This window comes from Phoca vitulina, unplaced genomic scaffold (genome assembly GCF_004348235.1).
Source record: "Phoca vitulina isolate PV1807 unplaced genomic scaffold, GSC_HSeal_1.0 scaffold6, whole genome shotgun sequence".
In the NCBI taxonomy this organism is placed as follows: Eukaryota; Metazoa; Chordata; class Mammalia; order Carnivora; family Phocidae; genus Phoca; species Phoca vitulina.
In genome coordinates this window covers 35,755,821-35,775,899 of record NW_022589709.1, presented here as the reverse complement: position 1 = coordinate 35,775,899, position 20,079 = coordinate 35,755,821, and the positions used below count along the sequence as shown (strand labels likewise).

At 35.9% G+C, this 20,079-nt stretch overlaps 1 protein-coding gene across 5 annotated transcripts in view; it reads right to left on the bottom strand.

Annotated features, from left to right (window-relative positions):
• Positions 1–20,079, bottom strand: part of MCTP1 (multiple C2 and transmembrane domain containing 1) — a 505,669-nt gene that overhangs the window by 135,009 nt on the left and 350,581 nt on the right. For all 5 annotated transcript variants that reach the window (XM_032403991.1, XM_032403986.1, XM_032403987.1 and 2 more), the window contains one exon: positions 18,574–18,693. In XM_032403991.1, the coding sequence (XP_032259882.1) occupies positions 18,574–18,693 (120 nt within the window). The remainder of the gene's footprint in view (positions 1–18,573; positions 18,694–20,079) is intronic.

The window sequence follows — 20,079 nt, the reverse complement described above, 5'->3', positions numbered from 1 at the left end:
TTAGCCATTCAGCTGTCTCCCACCTACATGGGGTCACAATGACAAGAAAAGTCACCTTTGAGCAAAATCATGAACTTCAAGGCCAAACAACTGCATAAATAATCTGTAGGCCACAGACCATCATCAAAGTCTGGAATTTATGCAAATAACACTGCTTACATTGAACAGATCTGTAATGGTGTAAGCTTTTCCAGCCTAAATAAATGAGAAAGTGGAGAGCTTTTACAGTGCAAGATTGCTACCTACAGGCCAAACTGCAGAATGACATACAAGGCAATTAGGGGGGAGGGAAAAAAGAGGCAAACAGTGTTTTATCACGGCAATGTAAGTTATATACTGATGAGCAGACAAACCCAGGAGCATGTCAAGATAACATAACACACACTGGGATGCTTACTGACAGTTTTTGTTTGAAAACTACAATGCACTTTTTGCGGTTTCTGTTATTTCCCACTTTTTTTCTTTTGGAGGGTTCTTTATCTTCTGAAAAATGTAAATTGCTTTTCTGGGGGGGGTTAAAGTTCTGTCTCGATAATGTATTCTAATACCTCTGCATGTATATTGAATACATAGATATATATACCTATATATATATTTTCTACGTAGAATCTACATTGATCATTTTAATTGTTTTTGGTAGAGCAATCAATTACAAAATTTGGAGTAAGCTTCTGTGGTTCAAGCAAATCTTGTAAGGCAGCAGTGGTTAGAGGAGGGAACAGTTTATTCTACATTTTCCCTGACTCTATACAGCTTTTAAAATTAATTTGTTCAAAACTCTCTACTTTCCATATTTAGAGTAATTTAAAGATTATGTGTATTTTAAACTGTACTTCTTTAAGAAAATACCAAATACTTCGGTTATGAAGCTCAGATGGTAGTTTATCTCACAATAAAGGAATCTGATTTTCACTGACAAAAAAATATGATTAACACTGAATTCTCAGTAATTTATATAACAGCCACATTTTCTGAAATACGGAGGGTGGTTTTTAAAATACAGATCTTTGAAACTATAAGACAAGTTATTAGAAATGCATTTTCCCTTCAACTATAAAGAAAATCCAACTCTAAAGAGAGTAGGTTTCAAAACTGAATAATATATTATGGTTAAAACACATCAACAATCTGTCATACCATATGTACAAATAAACATATCCCACCATCATTGCAAATGCCATAAATGAGGCCATCTGAAAAGGTAGAGCAAATTCTTCCTCATACTGTTATAGACGCTAAATAACATTGTCAACATTTTCCAAGATATGCCTAAAGGAAAGTTATCTTTCTATAACATGGCTATTGATATACTTCAAACATTCTGCTTGCCCATCTGATGAAGATGTTCCCCACATCCTTAATTTTAAACACAATTTAGAACATATTCAGTTTGAGGGAGGAAAGAATGCTATTCTTTATAATTGGATTTTGGTTTTGAATGATAAAATATTAACCATAATATATCCTTGAAATATTTAGAAGTAATAATCTCAGGTGAAATTCAATTAATTAAAGAGTGCAAATATAACAGACTCATCAAAGAAAAGGCATTGCGCTAGTAATAAATATGCTAGTTTATTCTGATTCGTAGCCAACTGTATATTGTTCAGCATTTCCCCCCAACTAAAGTATGAATGTTAAGCAATTAGATGATGTAACAAATGTAATAGCATCTATAACTTTAGAAGTGGAAGTGGCGAACACATTAACCTACAGGTGTTTTTTTTTTCTTCCCCTACTATTAGTGTCTCCTGAAGAGCAAATGTTTTATATATGGTGTTTAATTGTATATAATCATAATATAATTATGCAATGATTAAATGATCTCAATTTTATTTCAATTAAGTAGATAAGATTTTTATTAGAAATAGTTTTCTATAATTAAATTATTCAGGAGAAATTTTAATAAAGATTGAGGACAAACCATATAATTTCTAAAAGCAAATTCATAATGAATTTGCTGTGAAATTAATATTTAATGTACCTAACGGTATCTTTCCTCATATAGTTCTCCACAAATTGGGTTGTTACTTTTCCAACTGACTTATACTTTGTCAGTCAGTATAATTGTGAACGGAATTAGTGAAAGTGTTCAGGATGTGTGAGAGAATTATTAATTAAGGGTAAGAAAAAGTTTTTTTAGCTCTGCCCTCTCAGGCAAAATGGATTTTCGAGTCCTTATTATTATTTACCTGAGGCAAATAAATTCATATGTAGAGCTCTAATTCTACCATAACATAATTACAAACCATAATAAAGGGTAAAAATTTTCCTATTGCATTTAAGAAGGCTTTAGGAACAAAATATAAAGCTGAATCATAAAAATTATATTATGGTTGGTGGATACTTATCCTAAGGCTATTTATCAAAATCAACAAAAATTATTGATCATAAGAAATAGTATCATCATTCTGTTGGTATAATTGTAATGCTCATAACAAGGTAGCCTACTGTGTTTGTGTGTCATTTTAATGTCGATTGTGTATCAGAAAAATTGTCCATACATGCAACAAAACCATTTTTTCTCAGCTCACAGGACTATATTTGACACTTCTTTCTTATTTGTGTATTTTCATTGTTCTCATGCTAAACATGAATGAATTCTAAAACTAAATTCACATTATCAACATGAATTCTAGACCCATCAGGTCTCTTTCTAGCAGGGGATGTTACTTTTATCTTTGTTACATTCTCTGCAAAACTTATTGGTAACATACTTTCAGAAATGCCAGCCAATAAACGACACTAAAATAATTTTCTTTATAAAAGCACAGTGATCTTTGGCATCGTTCACTATTTTCAAAGCCATAAAAGAACAGATAACAAATATATGACTCACAAATTATCAATTATGAAAAATAATCTGGTTCAGAAAGCTGTACTAATGTAAAAAGATGGATCACTTGTCACAAACCAATAAAGGCTATTGTTTGTGAATCCAATATTTGATTTTATCGTTTATGTTAGGCAACTTAAAATGATTTTTAAACCACATTACTTTGTGGAAAAAAAATGTTATAAAGGTGAACACAGGGGTTGGGGGGAGAAGAAACCAGATGTGCAATCTGTCATCCTTGAAACAATTTATACTCTTACATTGAATCCAGCCTGCAAATCTAAATTGCAAAGACCTGGTCAGCAAGGATGGATGTATTAGAAAGGACCTTACCATGTTCCAGAGAATGGACAGTACCAAGACCGTTACTATGACTTTGATTTTATTTTTCCTTTTCATGTGCCATTCTGATGGCAAAAACTTTGCAGCTATGCTGCTTTGTTATGCAGGGAAGTTGAAACCCTGTGTTTTTTAAGGTAAGTGTGGTTACACTTCTTAGGAAGGTTAAGTGCTTTTACTTTTTTTGCAATAAAGAGAGAAAAACACAATGAGGCTACCAAGCTCAGAAAACCTTTATGACCAATTCTCTTCCAGATTTTTTCATATTTATGATTTTATAATGAAGAAAGAGGTACAATTTCACCAATCAAGAAGAGCATCCGTGTGAGTGGCTGGGGCCAGAAATTTCCTACATGGTGTTTTCTGAGGACCACTTCAATGCTCTACCTGCTCTCTGATATCCCAATTACAACCTTTTATACATGCTTGTTTTTTTTTTTTTAAGATTATGTATTTATTTATTTGACAGAGAGAGAGAGCACAAGTAGGTGGGGTAGCAGGTAGAGGGAGAGGGAGAAGCAGGCTCCCTGCTGAGCAAGGAGCCTGATGCGGGGCTCGATCCCAGGACCCTCAGTTGCTCAACCAACTGAGCCACCCAGGCAACCCCCTTTTATACATGCTTGTAAATAAGGACCAGGGTGTCAAAGAAAATCAGAATATTTTGTCTACAAGGCCAATGATAAAATGTGCATAAACAGGAAGGCGGCTCATTCCCATCTCTACATCAGATGACACAGGGCACAGATGAGATTCCCTGACATAAAATATGGCAGACACGGGCAGAAGGTAGCAGGGGCCATAATGCAGATAACGGGGAGCAATCCCAGGATAATGACATCCTCAGATGGGTATCTGGTGGGGAAACTGAAAGATGGTAAAGGAAGGGATGGGTTTAAGTTTAGAAAGGGGTTCACGTTCTAGGGACATTACTGCAGGAGGGGCTTTTACCATAGACCTTCTTCCCACTCCTTACTCAGTGAAGAAATACTAGAAATCCTGAAATAAACAGAAAAAGGAAGAGACCAAGGACCTGGTTATATATGCCAACACACAGTAAGAAAAATTAAGTATTAAACCCTGGATCAAACTCTTAACAGCTTGTTTGAGGTTAGGGTCGTGAATTTTGCTTGAAGTGGGGCTCATGAACGTTCTTGGATATATTCCTACTTGGACTCTGTAAAGAAGTGAAAATGAGGTTGGGGGACGGACATAATTGAGTAACTATTCAATTATGGCAACTGCTAGCTAATGAAGACCTATTACAACTAAGTTTTTAATAGAAAATGTGCTAATTGACTAGGTTGGAGCTCAGAACAAGCATATGGCTAAGATGTTTGATTACCTAGTCTGGTTCCATGTCAGTGATCAACTCTAACACTGTAAAAATGATTGTTTCTATGACAACTACTGAGCTTGCTGACTAAGTAGTGGGTGACCAACTTGAGGGATGAGTTTCTCCAAATAATATATAATCCATTAGTCCCCACACTCTGTAACCTGGAGGTTCATCAGCTGAAGCATGCTTTTTCTTGTCCCTTACTCAAAGCATTCATCTTTCTCTCAGCCTTGGCAAAGCTTAAATCAGCCTCTTACGCGAAGAATATTGCATAGGATTTCCTTTTTAATTGGAAAGGGTCTATAAAGCTATGGATCTAATCTTCTCATAAAAGTGAAACAAGTCAACACCCTCCGACTAGGTCCGAATCTAACACTCAACCTCAGGGGGAGTGATTATAATAATTCTGGAAGTTTCTGGAGAGGGCCAGTCTCTGGGTGAAAGACAGCCAGTACAGCAAGTTGAAAGAGATGGGTATTTCATCACCCACCGTTTTAGACAAAAACTTTCTTCTCCAGTGTCATTCTAAACTAAAATTCCAAACAGGTGTTTGATGCTAAGGCTGTAACCAAATTATTCCCCCTTATAACCTGCAACTCTGATAAGACTTCCCTCGGAAATATAATGGTTACATAGCCCTTGTATGGCTTTAACAAACCCCTATTTTCTTCTTTCTGCACCATACAATGTGCAGTCTATTTGCACCCATTCAGGACTAAATTACAGATAAAGTTACAGCAAATTTGTTTTCTCAAAAAAGCAGTCAGCCCTAATATCCCTTGAGTAATAAAAGCCTTGTCTTTCATTCAGAACTAGAACTGGCATAATTTTCTCCAAGAAACAAACTCGACTTCCTGCGACAATGGACCTGTTCTTGAAATTCTGAATGGGGTACAGCTCAATTTGCAGGTGTTCGGGTATAAAGGTAAAAGGGCATTTGACCCCCCAAATGGCAATTGTTGCTGTGGTAGGTAACTTCAGTCTCTGAGCTATATCATTCTAGTAGATAAGCTGCCAGAGTTTTCAGCTCTGAATTACAGAGGTAGGCTCAAGTGAATCAATAATTTATACAGATATATCTCATTCGTTCTGATGGTATAAAGATACATACTAACAGCCTGCTGCAGCCACAGAACAAAGCCAGAGAGACATTATTTAAAAAGAGAGACAGAAAAAGAAACCCATTTATCTATGGGAGCAGAAACATTACGTAATAATGACCTAATGGCTTATTAATTTTATTTTTCAACTGTTTAAACAAATGCTGTGATGAGAAAAATAAGCTCTTTATGAATCTCAATAAGGTGCATGTTAAACTAACATTTAAAACTTTCGGATTGGCTTTAAAATAGAGTGATATTTTACATAGCAGTTTAATACAAATCATTCGAGGGATTCATGCACCTGAGAAGTTTACATTCTCTAGCTTAACTAAATCCTTCAAATACTTTATTACTGAATTTCAGGATAAAAGTACTTTCTAAAAGATGAGGATCAAATACATTTAGGGACTGTACACTAAGAGTATTGTTAATATAGCCTTATGCTGTTAATCATTACCTGGGGAAAATTACATAGTGTTTTATTCACTAATACTATGACATTTTTATTAACTCATAATCCCTGCGCTAACAGTGGTGCATTAAACAAGTTATATTAAGAGGGCAGCAAATATTAAAAATGCCTATTTAAAATTCTTCAATCATGTTAAAGGGAATTCTCTCACACATGAGCTTCTCTAAAGGAAAGCGGCACCCCAAACAGTGTGGTTACAATATAAATTAATAATCAATAGCTCACAGAGCTTAAACAATATTTCTGTAAGTTCTTCTGTCTTGTCCTTAAGGATGAAGGGAATCTGTGATCTAAAAACATGATAAAAATCTGTCCTAGCAACTTCGATTATAAATAGTGGCTGTTTCTTGACAGATCTGAAAATTTATGTGAGGATAAGATGCGTTAGAAGTTGGTCCCTTGCCCATTTTACCTCCTTCCGTTCAAGGCCGGACATACCGTCTGGCTCGGACATAGGAACCAAGTGCATTCAGAACTGGTTTAAGAAGACTGGGTGCAAAATTAATTAAGGCAGTAGGTCCAATGAGAAGGGAGATAGCAATTAGAGGTAAAACCCAGGTGCCCTATTTTCCTCCCCACGAGAAATTATCTTTTCCTTTCTTTTCCGAGCCAACTCCTTGGGAAATAGAGCAGATGATAAAAATCCAAAAGAAAATAACAGCACACACAGGAGTGAAAAAGAGAGTGCGAGCAAGAGCGTGCGCAAGACTACTGCTGCGGTCTCCACCTCAAGTCCTTAAGCCTTTGTATGCAATACTCTGGGGCTGCCTGCTGTAACCAGTTAACATTTCTGGCCTTCCAAGAAAATATAACTCGTCCCTTAAAGTAGAGAGAGGAAGAAGAAATAATGGAGTGTCCCATTTCTGACAGTCAAGAGGAAAAGGAGAGAAATGTTCCCACACTGATCTCATTAAGATGACGAGAATAATGAGTGTGAATCTTATGTATGAATCTCCTAGTAGATAGAGGAGGGCATAAATGTATCCCACATTCATGCTTTTATGACGCCTGATATACTACATTTATTCTCAGCTTCATCTGATACTACTGTCGGGGGCTTCTGTTACAATATTACAGCTTTAACTTCAAGTTTTGCCGCTGAAGTCATCGGAGTCGGCCATTCAACCCAGCTTTATTGAGTGTGCATGAAGACGGGGAAGATCTGTTAATGGCAACTGAAATGCATCTCAAGCAGAACTGCCTGGATTTATTTCCTGTCACTGGTTCTAGTAATGGATTAAAAATACTGACAAATGACATTTTTCGGTTTATAATCTATTTTATTTCCTAGCTCCTTAAACTTAGGTTAAACATTCTACTCAATTAGAAATAGAACCCCGTATTACTAAACATGTCTAGATATCATTAAATATTTTTGGACGGAGGGTCACGCGTTTTTGGCTAAACACTGACGAGAGGGTTTTTCTTGTGATTTATTTCTCTTCGATCCGATAGAAGATATTTTCAAACAATAATTTTAAGTTATATCAGCTTTCAAGAAGGATACAAATTCTGAAAGGCAACATCGCTCCCAGAAACAAAAAAAAACCTGTGCTATAATTGTGTGCAGCATTCAAGCCTAAATGATCCACAGGCCCTGGTACTTCAGGACTTCAAAGCATTTCATATAGGGGATTTAATTTGGCTTTCTTCACCCCAATAGCTTTAATGGCAATAAATTGGTGCATCAAGCTTATAGCACATAATTTATATAATGAAGGGGGCAACACCCTACAAAATCTAGAGTATCTCAACATATGCCCAGATTATTATTTTAGGACTTCCACTACTTGGTGAAAGCCTAGACTATTCTATTAGATTGCTCAATTATAGCTAGAAAAATTTCAATTTACAGAATTTTGAAGGATATGTAGGAGGAGAGCAATACAGTGAAGCTGGATCACCCATTTTTCCAAAAGATTCAAAATACATACACTTTTTTCCTGGCATTTATTTAGTCTAATGAACATTTAGGCCATGGACAGCTTCATCTTAGCTACCATTAAATCAATATGAATCAATAGAGATGGTTTAAACTGTTTAAGTAACTCGTGAAAATATATGTTTGAAACCTGGAAAATATATTCTTAATGAGTCTACATTTACTTTTGGGAATAAGTAATTTATACTACTTGGAGGCCTAATGACATTACTTGTCTAAAATGTGCCTCACTTAGACACACAGTGAACCCTTTAAGAGTTCTTTATTACTATATACTCATCTCTGCAGTGGGTTGGGGAGCTATAGTGTGATGTGAGCTCAACTAACAGAAAAGTTCGTTAAAACATAAGATACACACTTATTAACCTCAGGAAGAATACTAAGCAAGGTGAACACAAGTTTAATCTTTCCAATAGGCAATGGTAGCCCCCTCAGGTCAACGTACTGCTTAACAGGAAATACCAACAATTGGAAGTCCAATTTTATACACTTAGAATTCCACAGGACAAGGTCAGACACTTGGCTTTCTTTAATTAAGCACAATTTGACACATAAACTTCAGGATAGAGAGGTAGATATTTCTATCTTCCTTTCTTTCTCTCTCTGTCCCTCTTATCTTTTCAAGTCTGCTGTCTTTGAAGTACCCACTCCCAGCAACTGGGGGAGGAGGAGAGTTAGTATCTCAGTAAGTCCCTTTACATTATAGTACTTTCATTTCCTCTACCATAAAATGGTCTCCAAGCTCCCTTCCAACTGTAACATTCTATGATTTCATCTGCATCCTTCAAAGCCCATATGGTCTCCACCTTTGTAGGCCCCTTGCCTTTGCCATGAAGCAGGTGCTCCATGCTGAAGGTAGGATTGGAATAGGTGTGTTGCTGGCATCCTGAGCACCAAGCCATGATTGCACTGAATCTACTTCCTACATGCAGTGCGTCCACTCTACAGCTAGGACTCCATCAAAGGAGTGATAGGTTTTGTTAGTGGCTCTAGTCATTACTTACGACATTGCTACTGTGGGGAAATGTGTTCCAAAGTCTAAGCAGCTGTCTTACAAAACAGACTTTTACATCTTATTTGAAGGCTGGGAACCTACTTGAAAAAAATATTTATTTTAACTACATAAACCGAGATTTAGGACTTAGAAAGTGTGGTAGGAGTCTCATATTCTGAGAATTTTAAAATAAAATGAAAGAAATAGCACACTGCTAGAGAAGCTAGTAGAACCTAGGTTAAAGGTTTTCTTTATAAATACCAGCCTCCCCGTTGAGGCATGCAAGAGGCTCTTGCAATGGAAGAACAAAACTCTATTTAAAATAATTTAAACACAACCAGAAAAATGTTCAATATTGCCACCTAGCCAGGAAAAGTGAACTCTGGTATCTGAACTTCTACATTTATAAATAAATTTTCTCTGAGTAGCAGCCACCACTTTACTAATATTGCTTCAAAATGTAACACCTCCTTTATACAACCTCAGTATATTAAGCTGTGGATAATTAATGGACTACTTTTAACATTGGCAATCTATTATTTTATTTTATTTTTTAATTTTTTTAAAAAAAGATTTTATTTATTTGAGAGAGAGAACAAGCAGGGGGGAGGGGCAGAGGAAAAGGGAGGAGCAGGCTTCCCGCTGAGCAGGGAGCCCGATGTAGGACTTGATCCCAGAACTCTGCGATCATGACCTCAGCTTAACCAGCTGAGCCACCCAGGCATCCGGCAATCTATTATTTTAAATTAAATCTAAAAGATTTCTGTAATTGACTAAGGAAAATAATATTTACTTCACCAACATTTTATGACAAAACTGAATGATACACTTCTTCCAAACACTTAAGCATTGCCTGAAGTCGGCTTGGCAGGAAATGTATAGAATGCTAACAATGGAAAATGCCCTAGAATTATTTGTGTAGAGCTAAGTGGAATATAAAACAACATATATTTACATATTATTGATAAATTGCAAGAGTAAAAGTTTTTTGAATCCTATGGGGTATTAGACAACTTGACATGCAGAACAGCCAGTAAAACATGTATCTTCACTGTTTTAAATGACTTCCCTATTCCACAACCTTTTTCCTTCCCTTCCAATGAAGATCTAATAGGTAATCGAGCCTAATGAAGTATGCTTTTATATCTCTGACATAATGATATTCGTTTAAGAATGTAAAGATTATCTACTAGTCATAAATACAGTGCAATGTATAGACAAAACCCATCAAACCCTCATAATGATGGAGGTTATATTACTTAGGCAGAATTAATGTTCAGCCCACTCTCCATTTCAGTGAAGCACAACAATGCACCCTTGGAATTGGTATAGAGAAGAAAACTCTCGTATGGATTTTCATAAGGGGAAGATTCAATTCGTTAACCTCTATGAAGCCAAACAAAATCCTTTCTTTAATTGGACTCTAATGTAGTCAATAATTTTGTGTAGCGATCACAAATTATCTTTCTCCAGACTGATTACCTATGGGAATAATTTCTATTGTATGCACACTACAGAATATTGAAACTAGACTTCACTACCGAAAGCATGAAAATGAACATAGTTAAGCTCACATTAAACCTCATTTACAAGCATGCATGCTCAATGGGGGGCAATATGGCACCCAAGGGGGCAAAAATTGGTTCTTAGGGGAGAATTAAAAAAAAACTTAGATATTACAATGATTTGTGACCTTCTACAACCCAACATTCCCTGAGAAAATCTTATTCCTTAGCATTTATTTTCTCTCATTTAATGAAAATTTTCTTCTTAGGTGCTTGAATATGGGGGAAAAAACCCACTGAGAAACACTGACTTAAGATAAAATAAAAGCCAAGCTTTATCTCTAACATTTCCTTTTCCATTCTTAAAATCAAGGTTGCCTTTCATTTTCACCCAAATATGTATTGACACTTTAATATAATTTCCATCTTTTCTTGCTTGTTAGCTTTTCTCTGATTTTCTCTTCATTACATCCCTTTGAGCCAATAGCTGATGACTGGTGTGAATGTGAGAAATGGTTACTCCTTCATCTTTTCTCTCTTACTGATTGCTGATGTTACCACTTGCTGAGTGTTGGGCCTCTGTCGTCACAGCAAAGGAGAAGGCGCAACGTGGAGTCATAACTCCCAGACCTACTGTGGCAAGCCTGGCTACTGGGTCTATCCCCATTTCTGACTGTAATGGTCGATGTCATGAAATGAGGGCAAGAGAAGGAGCCACAAAAAACCAGAAACAACTTTCTTAACAACATTTCAGGTCAGCTTCTCCCTTGGCAAATTAATTCTAATACATTCATAATTCTAAGGTACATCTTCATGACTGGTCAAAATAGAAAAACGGGACAAAGAAAGCATTCTATTCCTATTTCTTAATATTTGCCTGATACAAGGGGGCATGAAAATATGCGCAGGATAAACTTACTGACTATTTTAACGACTGCATTTCTGTGCTAATTTAAAATCTTTCAGAAGAGTTATTACTTACTTTACAAAATCTTAGTAAAATAAATCATAGAATTATCTCATTCATTTAAATGTTTTTCTTTGCAAAAACCCTTTACACGAAAATATTTCACAATAGAATGTGGCTTGCTCTTTTGTCACAAACAATTTAAACTGAAGCCGGAAGGTAGAAAATTCTTCTGAGGACAAAACATTGGTTTAGGAATCTGAGGACAGAGCATGACTTCATTATTTTATATAATTGTTGATCCTTAAGTCAACTCAGTTATAAAATCTGGACGAAGTCACATATGTGTAAAGGGTCTCATAAAGGTCCTGAGGCTGAAACTACCTGGGAAGTAATGCTTGTGGTGAAGTGGGACAGCCGTACAGCCAGAAGGAGACCACACTGAACCCCTGGTATCCCCAACCGCCCCAGCTTTCATTACACAAACCATGAAGATTCACGAGAAGGCTAATTCCTGAATTCAATAAGGTATCACCATTATGTTCCTGATATTTGCAGTTTATGTTTGATTATAATATAGCGCAATAGCACTCTACCTGAGAAAAAGTGAAGTAGTTTAAATTTTCCCCCAATCATCCATAGAAGAATATGTCCCAGGTTATAGCATTTTACTACTTCCTACCTTACAGGACAAAGGAGGGAGAGTAGAGAGAATAGAAAATGTGTGTGTGACATGCTGTAAGAATTAAATTCTTCTTCTTGTAAGTACACAATAAAATTTCAGAGGAATAAGCTTTTCAGGGGGTAGCAGACTCTGTGTCTTAGGTGATTATCTCCCTCCAAAGAACGGGAGGCCATTTTGCTGACATCTCTGAAAATAGACAACAAAAAAAGGGTGTTGGCACCATTTAAAGAGAACTATGCACTGATTTGAGGAGGTGCTGCCTTTGTAGATGTAACAGCTAAAATACAAAACAAAAAGACTACACGTTTAAATAGATCTAAAAACTGAGCTAGAGCATCACTCCTCAAGAAGGATTAGAGAAATCTAGTCAAAATGCTTTGTTCCATTAATACGTGATTTGCTACATTTCCTAAGATTCACGGTTGATTTTTAGCTAACTGTGATTATTCCTAAAACTCAACTCACTTCTAAATTGTGGTCTTTGGGGGGCTTTTATGCAATTGCAAGAATTTATATGTGGTGCTTTGTGAGAGGCACCACCTAAGAAAACCTAATTTTTTACAGGCCAATGTTTGAAAAAAATTTTTCTTCCTTGGAATTCAGATAAATTTGGGGGGAAAATGTAGAGTCTGACTATCAACTTAAAGTGTCAGTATGTCCATATGAATTGAACATACAATCTATTTACTGAAAAGGAAATTGTAGTACTGGAATCTTCTAAGTGTCAATAGTCTTTGACTTTGTAAAAGGAATTTTAGGTCATTTTGGAGGTATACAATCTTCTAAATCAATGAAGTTCTATATAGGCTCTCTTCTTTCCTCACACATTTGTAAAGGAAATGTTTAATGTACCTTTAAAATTTGTATAAATTAGACTGGAAGTATTGTTTAGTAAACTTAATAAGTGTTTTCAGAGGAAAGCATAAATGAAGAAGGGTGGACAAAAGGAAATTTTGATCTACATAATTTTAGGAAAATGAGAGAATGCAAGGATAGGACCATGAGTTATAGATCATTTTGCTTTAGTACTTGTTTCTTTGATTTTCGAGGGTCCTTCTGTTTTTGTTGTTGCAGGGAAAATAACAACAATTACGTCTGGAACATTTCCAATTTTTCTGCTTAGCACTAAAAAAATAATTGTAGCAACAACAACAAAAGCTTCTATAAAAATCATTTGAAAACTGCCATAGACTCGAAGCATAATTTTGTTGGTGTGGTACTACTGAGATCTCTTAAATGTTGAAAACAGAAATTTCTGTTGGAATCTTAAAGTTACCTTTTCCTATGTCCAGTACAATCCCCCCACAATGCTCACTAACATGAATGTTGAGACTTGAACTACAGGTAGATGTAGCTATGCCTTTGTTCTCACATTGATATTTCTTCTTAAGCGATGCCCCCTTTTTTAGTCCTTGAACGTGAAGGCCCCTTAAAATGGCCTTATTGTTTGTAACAACTTTTAGAAAAATCCATATGTTCTTTAATAGCAGCAGGCTTTCTCCCCAGAAAATACTCAATACAGTATCCTCGTGAGCCTATTGTACTCAGATCGTTGTATTATATTCCCAACGCCTCTGCAAGTTCAGTCCTTCCTTCCTTGCTTATGCTTCCTCCATTTTTTTTTTTTTTTAAATCATTTGGCTACACAAAGCTGCCTCATGTCATTCTTTGCATACATCATCTCTGCTTTTTCTCTTTTCCTGCATAATGGCCCAGCTTTTCTGAGAGTAGCTGTTGTCCCAAGTGTGATCCTTTACTAAAATGGGGAGTGAATGAAGGTGGAGCACAAATTATCTGGAAGCAAAGGAAAACCAGGCGTTTGAAAAGGACCCAGAAAGGAAGGAGTAATGAACCAGAGTGGCCTGGATGAATTGCTGTAGAGGGAATTCTCAATTTTGACACAAAAGGAACATAGGGATACCAAGGCCGACCTAGGTGGGGGGAGAATCTCCGTAGGAAGCCTGCCTCATAGGCTGGTCAGTACAGAGGGTTGAAGCCAGTAGCCTTCCAGATATGAACAGAAACAAATGTATTTTATGAGTAACAGTTAGGCATTCAAACATGCCCATTCTGGAACACAAAGTACTCTGAGGGGTTGACATCCCTTCATAATTCACGTTCATTGTTCCTCTAAGTAAAATATGTGTCCCCCTGTAGTTATTCTGTTAGGAATTGTACTTTAAAGGCAAGAGGACATTTTTGATAATGCACATCTTAAACTTTTCATTAAACTACCAAATTTAAATTCTACCTTTTTGTGCACTCTGACATTTTTGTCTGGCATTTTCATTAATTTTGCGACATACATAAATGTAGCTGAAATGTTAACTGATCAATACTTTGTCTCTCTCATGTAGCACTAGCGCTCCATTCCCTAAGGACCACACAGCAGAACAGAAATTAAATGTGTAAAATATCAAATGTTACTGTTAAACACAGCGGCACTCACTGTGTAACGACAGAAAAGGCTAAAACAATTCCAAATGGACAGATGGTACCACAAATTATCTACAATCACATTTAAAGATTAAAGTTTGTCCTGTAAAATAATTCTTTGACGCACACTGAAGTGTGTCCTTTCACTGATAGCTCAGTTGTCCAATTATTTTTGTGCTCATTACAGTGAGAAATGACAGTACTGAAGAGAAAGAGAGTGTGCACTCTGGTTTTTTTTTTCCATGTTGCACCCACTGACATCCACAAGAACACAAATGTCTGGTCAAGAGCCTGATGAAAATTAGACCCAATTTATGAGACATTTCCACGTCTACAATAGATGATTCCGAAAGACAAGCAGGGCCTTCTGCGCCACATACGTCTGTGTTTGCTCTTAGGCATACAATATTCATAGTAAAATTTAAAAACCTAATTCATAGCGTGCAGTAACAAGGACATTCCCAGGAACAAGCTCGCCTCTATTTTATCCCTCACCTCCCAGGCCGATTGCAAGCTTCTAATCTCGGCCGCCTGCTCTGCATCCTCCCCAGCACACATAGGTAGGGCCAAAGAGGCTGGAGCAGCTCTAACCCTGCGTTTCTTAAGCTTTCCACTTGAATTGACATTGGGACAAAAAAATTATTGTTTTTCCATTTTGATTTCATTATTCTACATTTATTTTTGGATAGAAAATTAGCAAAGAAAAATAAAACGGAATAGGAAAAAAAAAGGCACTTAAACATTACGAAGTTTACTGATCTGGGCCTAAAACCAAGCCACATAATGTGCTCCGTGAAGCAGCTGCATTTATGAAAAAGTGGGCCAAGTGGAACCAATATTATAATAATAGACCCGAGATCCATCAACAGGGAATGATGGGAACAATATGTTTGTAACAATGGGGTGCTGCCCATACTCCTCTCCTAATGGAAAGCAGCTCTTTTCAATAAACGGGCCTAAAAGGGCTCTGGTTATGCAATGAGATCTTTGAAACATTTCTTTTCTTTTCTTTTTTTTTTTTTTAAGATTTTATTTATTTATTTGACGGAGAGACACATTGAGAGAGGGAACACAAGCAGGGGGAGTGGGAGAGGGAGAAGCAGGCTTCCTGCCGAGCAGGGAGCCCGATGCGGGGCTCGATCCCAGGACCCTGGGATCATGACCCGAGCTGAAGGCAGGTGCTTAACGACTGAGCCACCCAGGCGCCCCGAAACATTTCATTTTTAAATACATCGTTTAATATCTATAAGAGGAATTAAAATCCTACAACAGTATTTTTCCTGAATTGTTATGAGACTTAGATTATGAGGTGCATATTAGAAAGCTCTTTTAGAAAGAAAATAATATCTGTTGTGCACTTTGGGCAAGGTTCTTTTCTGTGCCTCAGTTTTTTCCTCTGTATATCAGGAAAATAATAGTATCTATCTTATAATTATGTTGTCGGGAATATTAAATTCATTTATGCATGAAAGGCACTTTCGTGCCTTAGTACCTGTAAAACAGTTTCCTGTCACATAAATGCTCAGGAAGTATGAGTTGTTGTTATTTTTATATAGAGGATTATTGTATTATTATTTAGAGGATTATTATATTATTATATATTAGTTGTTATATATATAACACATATAGAGGATTATTGTATTATTTAGAGGATTATTATATTATTATATATATAACATACATATAGCACATATATAATGTAATAATATACTATTATATATTGTTATTATATAGACAATTATTATATTATTATTTAGAGGATTAAATTCATTAGAATTTAAGTAAAGTTTGAGGAAAAATTGCTGCAGAGCATTAAGCTATGTCTATCATCATTTAATGACCAACTTTACTAGAGCAAAGCCCTATTTATGTGGCATCATTCAAGAAGACTTTCTCCTCTTTAAAAAATGTTCAGACTGATTGACTGGTTTATTGGCTGGTCTATTGATTTAGATAGCCATTTATATTGGGAGCCTACCAAGTGCTAGATACTCTGCCGGTGATGCTGGAGGACCAGGGTGAAAAAGGCAGGGCCCCCGTTCTCAGGGAATGCCCAGCTTAGGTCTAGATAAATGCAGTTCGGTTTTGTTATTTGTTATTTCAACCACATTCAGTAGAGTGTGATTCAGTGCTTCTATTCAATGAACAGTTAATATTATCATTTCTTCCTCAAAAGTACTCTCACTGCATATTCACATGCAGCTTGTGAGGACTTTTTTCTCACCATCAGTGTCTGCAGGCCCTTTTCCTACCTTCACGGTGGCCTCCCCCTCTTTTTTGCAAGCATCTTGCATTCAGTTTGTGTTTTGTATGACCAAGGCTGTTGGAAAGTGACTACAAGCTAAGAGGGATATTATTATATTTCCTCCCGGTGAACTCTGATTCCCTTACAGTGAAACCACTCAAGTATTATCAGATACATGTACTGAAGTTTCTTGGACTTTCAGTGCCTGATTTTTTTTAATCAGAAGAAAATTGGGGAAAAAAGTCTGCCATCTTGAATTCATTTCACATGAGCGACCTCGGGAAGCCAGAGGGAGTTTATGAAAACTTACACAACACATTGTAATGTTAAAGCATTCGAAATGAATGTTCCTGAACGAATGACATAATTATAGAGATTTCTCTGTTTTCAAATTTCGCAAACAGTTGTGGGGAATGACTTTGGAAAGAGTGAATCAAAGATGGCATCATGGCCTTTTCAGGAGAATATTACTGTGTCTGTTATAAGGCCCCGTGGAACCTCGAAGTAATGGCATAAAATACACACAGAAACTCAGTATCGTCTTTTCCTCATCAACATCAAAGTGCCTCTATGATACTGAAAAATCATAATAAAGTTTGCCTAACAGTACCCTGACATATTTATTATGTGAAGGCACTAAATAAAAGAATATTGAAAGAGGCAGATTTTCTTTTCTAAATCCTAATGATGATGGCAATCGCTTTCTTTAAGGAGACAACAACATGTCTATGGGAAGCTGGCCGCCTAACTTTCTGGTAACTTACAACACAAAGGGACATACTCACTCTTTGTTCCATGTGCTCAGACATTAATGAAAGTCCCATACAAGGCCTGAGAGGAGGACAGAGCTCAAAGTGCTAAACAGATGTGCATACACTCATTTGAATGGTAATACTAAAATGTTGATTTGTTACTATAATTAAGGCTCTTCTTGTAAGCCTCCATAATAAAGTCAGATTTTGCTAACCTGGAAACTATAAGGAAGCATAAGGTACTCATATTCTAACAAATATGACAATAAAATAAAGGATTTTGAAAGAAGGACTCCACTTAAACTTCAAACTGAAATCCTGAATAAGCAAAACTAATGTGAGAGCAGAAAATCCCAGCTAAAGCTCAGAGGAAAGTATTCTCTCAGATTTTCGAGCTCTGCAAGTTGGTCTCATCAGCAGTTTTTAAATAACCAAAGAAAAGGCCACAAGATGAACACTGTTAGAGAACTATTTGGATCTATCAAATTCTCACTTGTGCCTTTTTAAAAACTGAAAATCTCAGAAACAATAAAACGTCTCTTAAATAGGTCACATCCACTTCCAATTGACTCACATATTCAAACATTACCAACTAGCATCCTACTGCCAACGATTTTCCTATTTTGAAAAAAAAAAAAATCTGTAAAACAATAAAATAAAGACGAGGATGGTCAAGATTATTAATTTTTTTTAACACTAAGGACTTTTCTTGGCGCTGTTATTGGGATTTGGAATTATGCAATATGTAAAATTTTACTTTTTGACTGTCATGGAGAAAATTATATATTGGCTGAGATATCTTGCTTTCCGGAAATCTGGGGGGGGGGGGATGTGTATTCTTGGACTCGGACCTTGAACGATCCATCAGGTTCCTGCCCACGGCAAATCTGTCCAGTCAAGTCTTAAAATAGGAGTTTTAAAATGGCCACATCAACATAACTGTTACTATAGCCACAGAAACATGCAGCTATGATTACTGAATTTAATGAATAACAATGTAAGTAATAAAGAATTATCATACCACAAAAGCAGCGAGGCTCCTTGGGGGTGAATCCCAATCAAAGCAACTATTAACGTAGTATGCAGCATTTACGAGCACCATGACACAACGCTTCATTCTGATAAAGTTTCTTAGTAGCAGCTGTAAGGAAGATGAAAATATTATCAGAATTTGCAAGACTAAAAACATCAGATATGGTACAAAATTCTTCAAGCTTAGTGTGACTTAAAAAGGATTCAGAAAGTTAATAAAGTTGTAAGAATATACCAAGCAATTTGGCTCAAGAGTTAAAGGAAGAGAAGTATCTCTGAAGAAAGTAGAAAGAACTGAATTACAAGAGCAATTTCTCAGCTAAATATATTTTCTTAAATAATATTATTATGTGGGTCGGGCTACTTTTGTTCAAAAGAAAAAAAAAATCTAAAATCTCCAAGAGATTAAGAACATTTATATACTGTGAACCTTAAATATATTTTTTTTACTCTTAAATCTCATTGTGATTTTAAGATTCTTTAAATGCTTTAACTTCAAGATATTTCAAAGTGAAATGGATAACGTGAAATGTTTTAATTTCACGTCTTAGAGGAAAACCTGTCAAGTATTGCTTTATTACAGAAAACAAAATTTTCACCATTTTTGTAGGAACCTCTCTTATTTACTATCAATTTTTCAGTCTCTGTCTCTCGGTCTCTGTCTCAGACTCTCTCTCTCTCCCTCTCTCTCTTATTCTTTCTCTTTCTTTTCCACAATCAATTTAACCTATATTTTCTCATTTCTTTTTTCATAATTTTGGAGTTAGGAAAAAATTTATGGTAACCAAATGCTTTACAAAATCTTTCATTAAAACGGTATATGAGAATTGATATAATTTAAATCTAACATTTAAAACAAGGCATGACTACAACTATAAAAAAGAATAGCCCCTATACTAGATGAGGGTACAAAAAATGATCTACAGCTGTGTTCCTAATTAGACTACTATGTCTGCAGGTTAATATTTTGCTAATGCCAAATATACTTCAATACTGATCTGGTATTTTTAAGAAGTAGTTATGTGAAGCTTCTTGAGGTCATTTGGAAAAAATATGTGTATGTGTGTGTGTATAAGTATAGATGCCTGTACAAGCGAACCAGTTTTAACAAGTTGTTAAAATTGAAATTCTTTCGCGAAAAGAGTCACCCTATTTTTTTCCTTCTTTCCTTCCTCCCCTGACGACCTTCCTTTTAGAGCTCCTTTTATTACTTTTATCTATAATTGTGAAAAAAATGTAATCTGTATTTCTATTTAGATAGATATTGCATTTGTAATTCATGCACTGTCTTTAAACAACCAAAGATCCCACTGTTTATGGTGAATTGATTAGATTAAAAACAAAACTAATTTTAGTCTTCTAATAGCATAGAAAATCGTTAAATATTTTAACACACACAAATGAGTTTTGTAAACTTTATAGCCATAGCAAAAACATTTTATTTTAGCTGCGTTAATTGGAAGTAAACATTTTTTTAAAGAGGTAGCTTAGCACC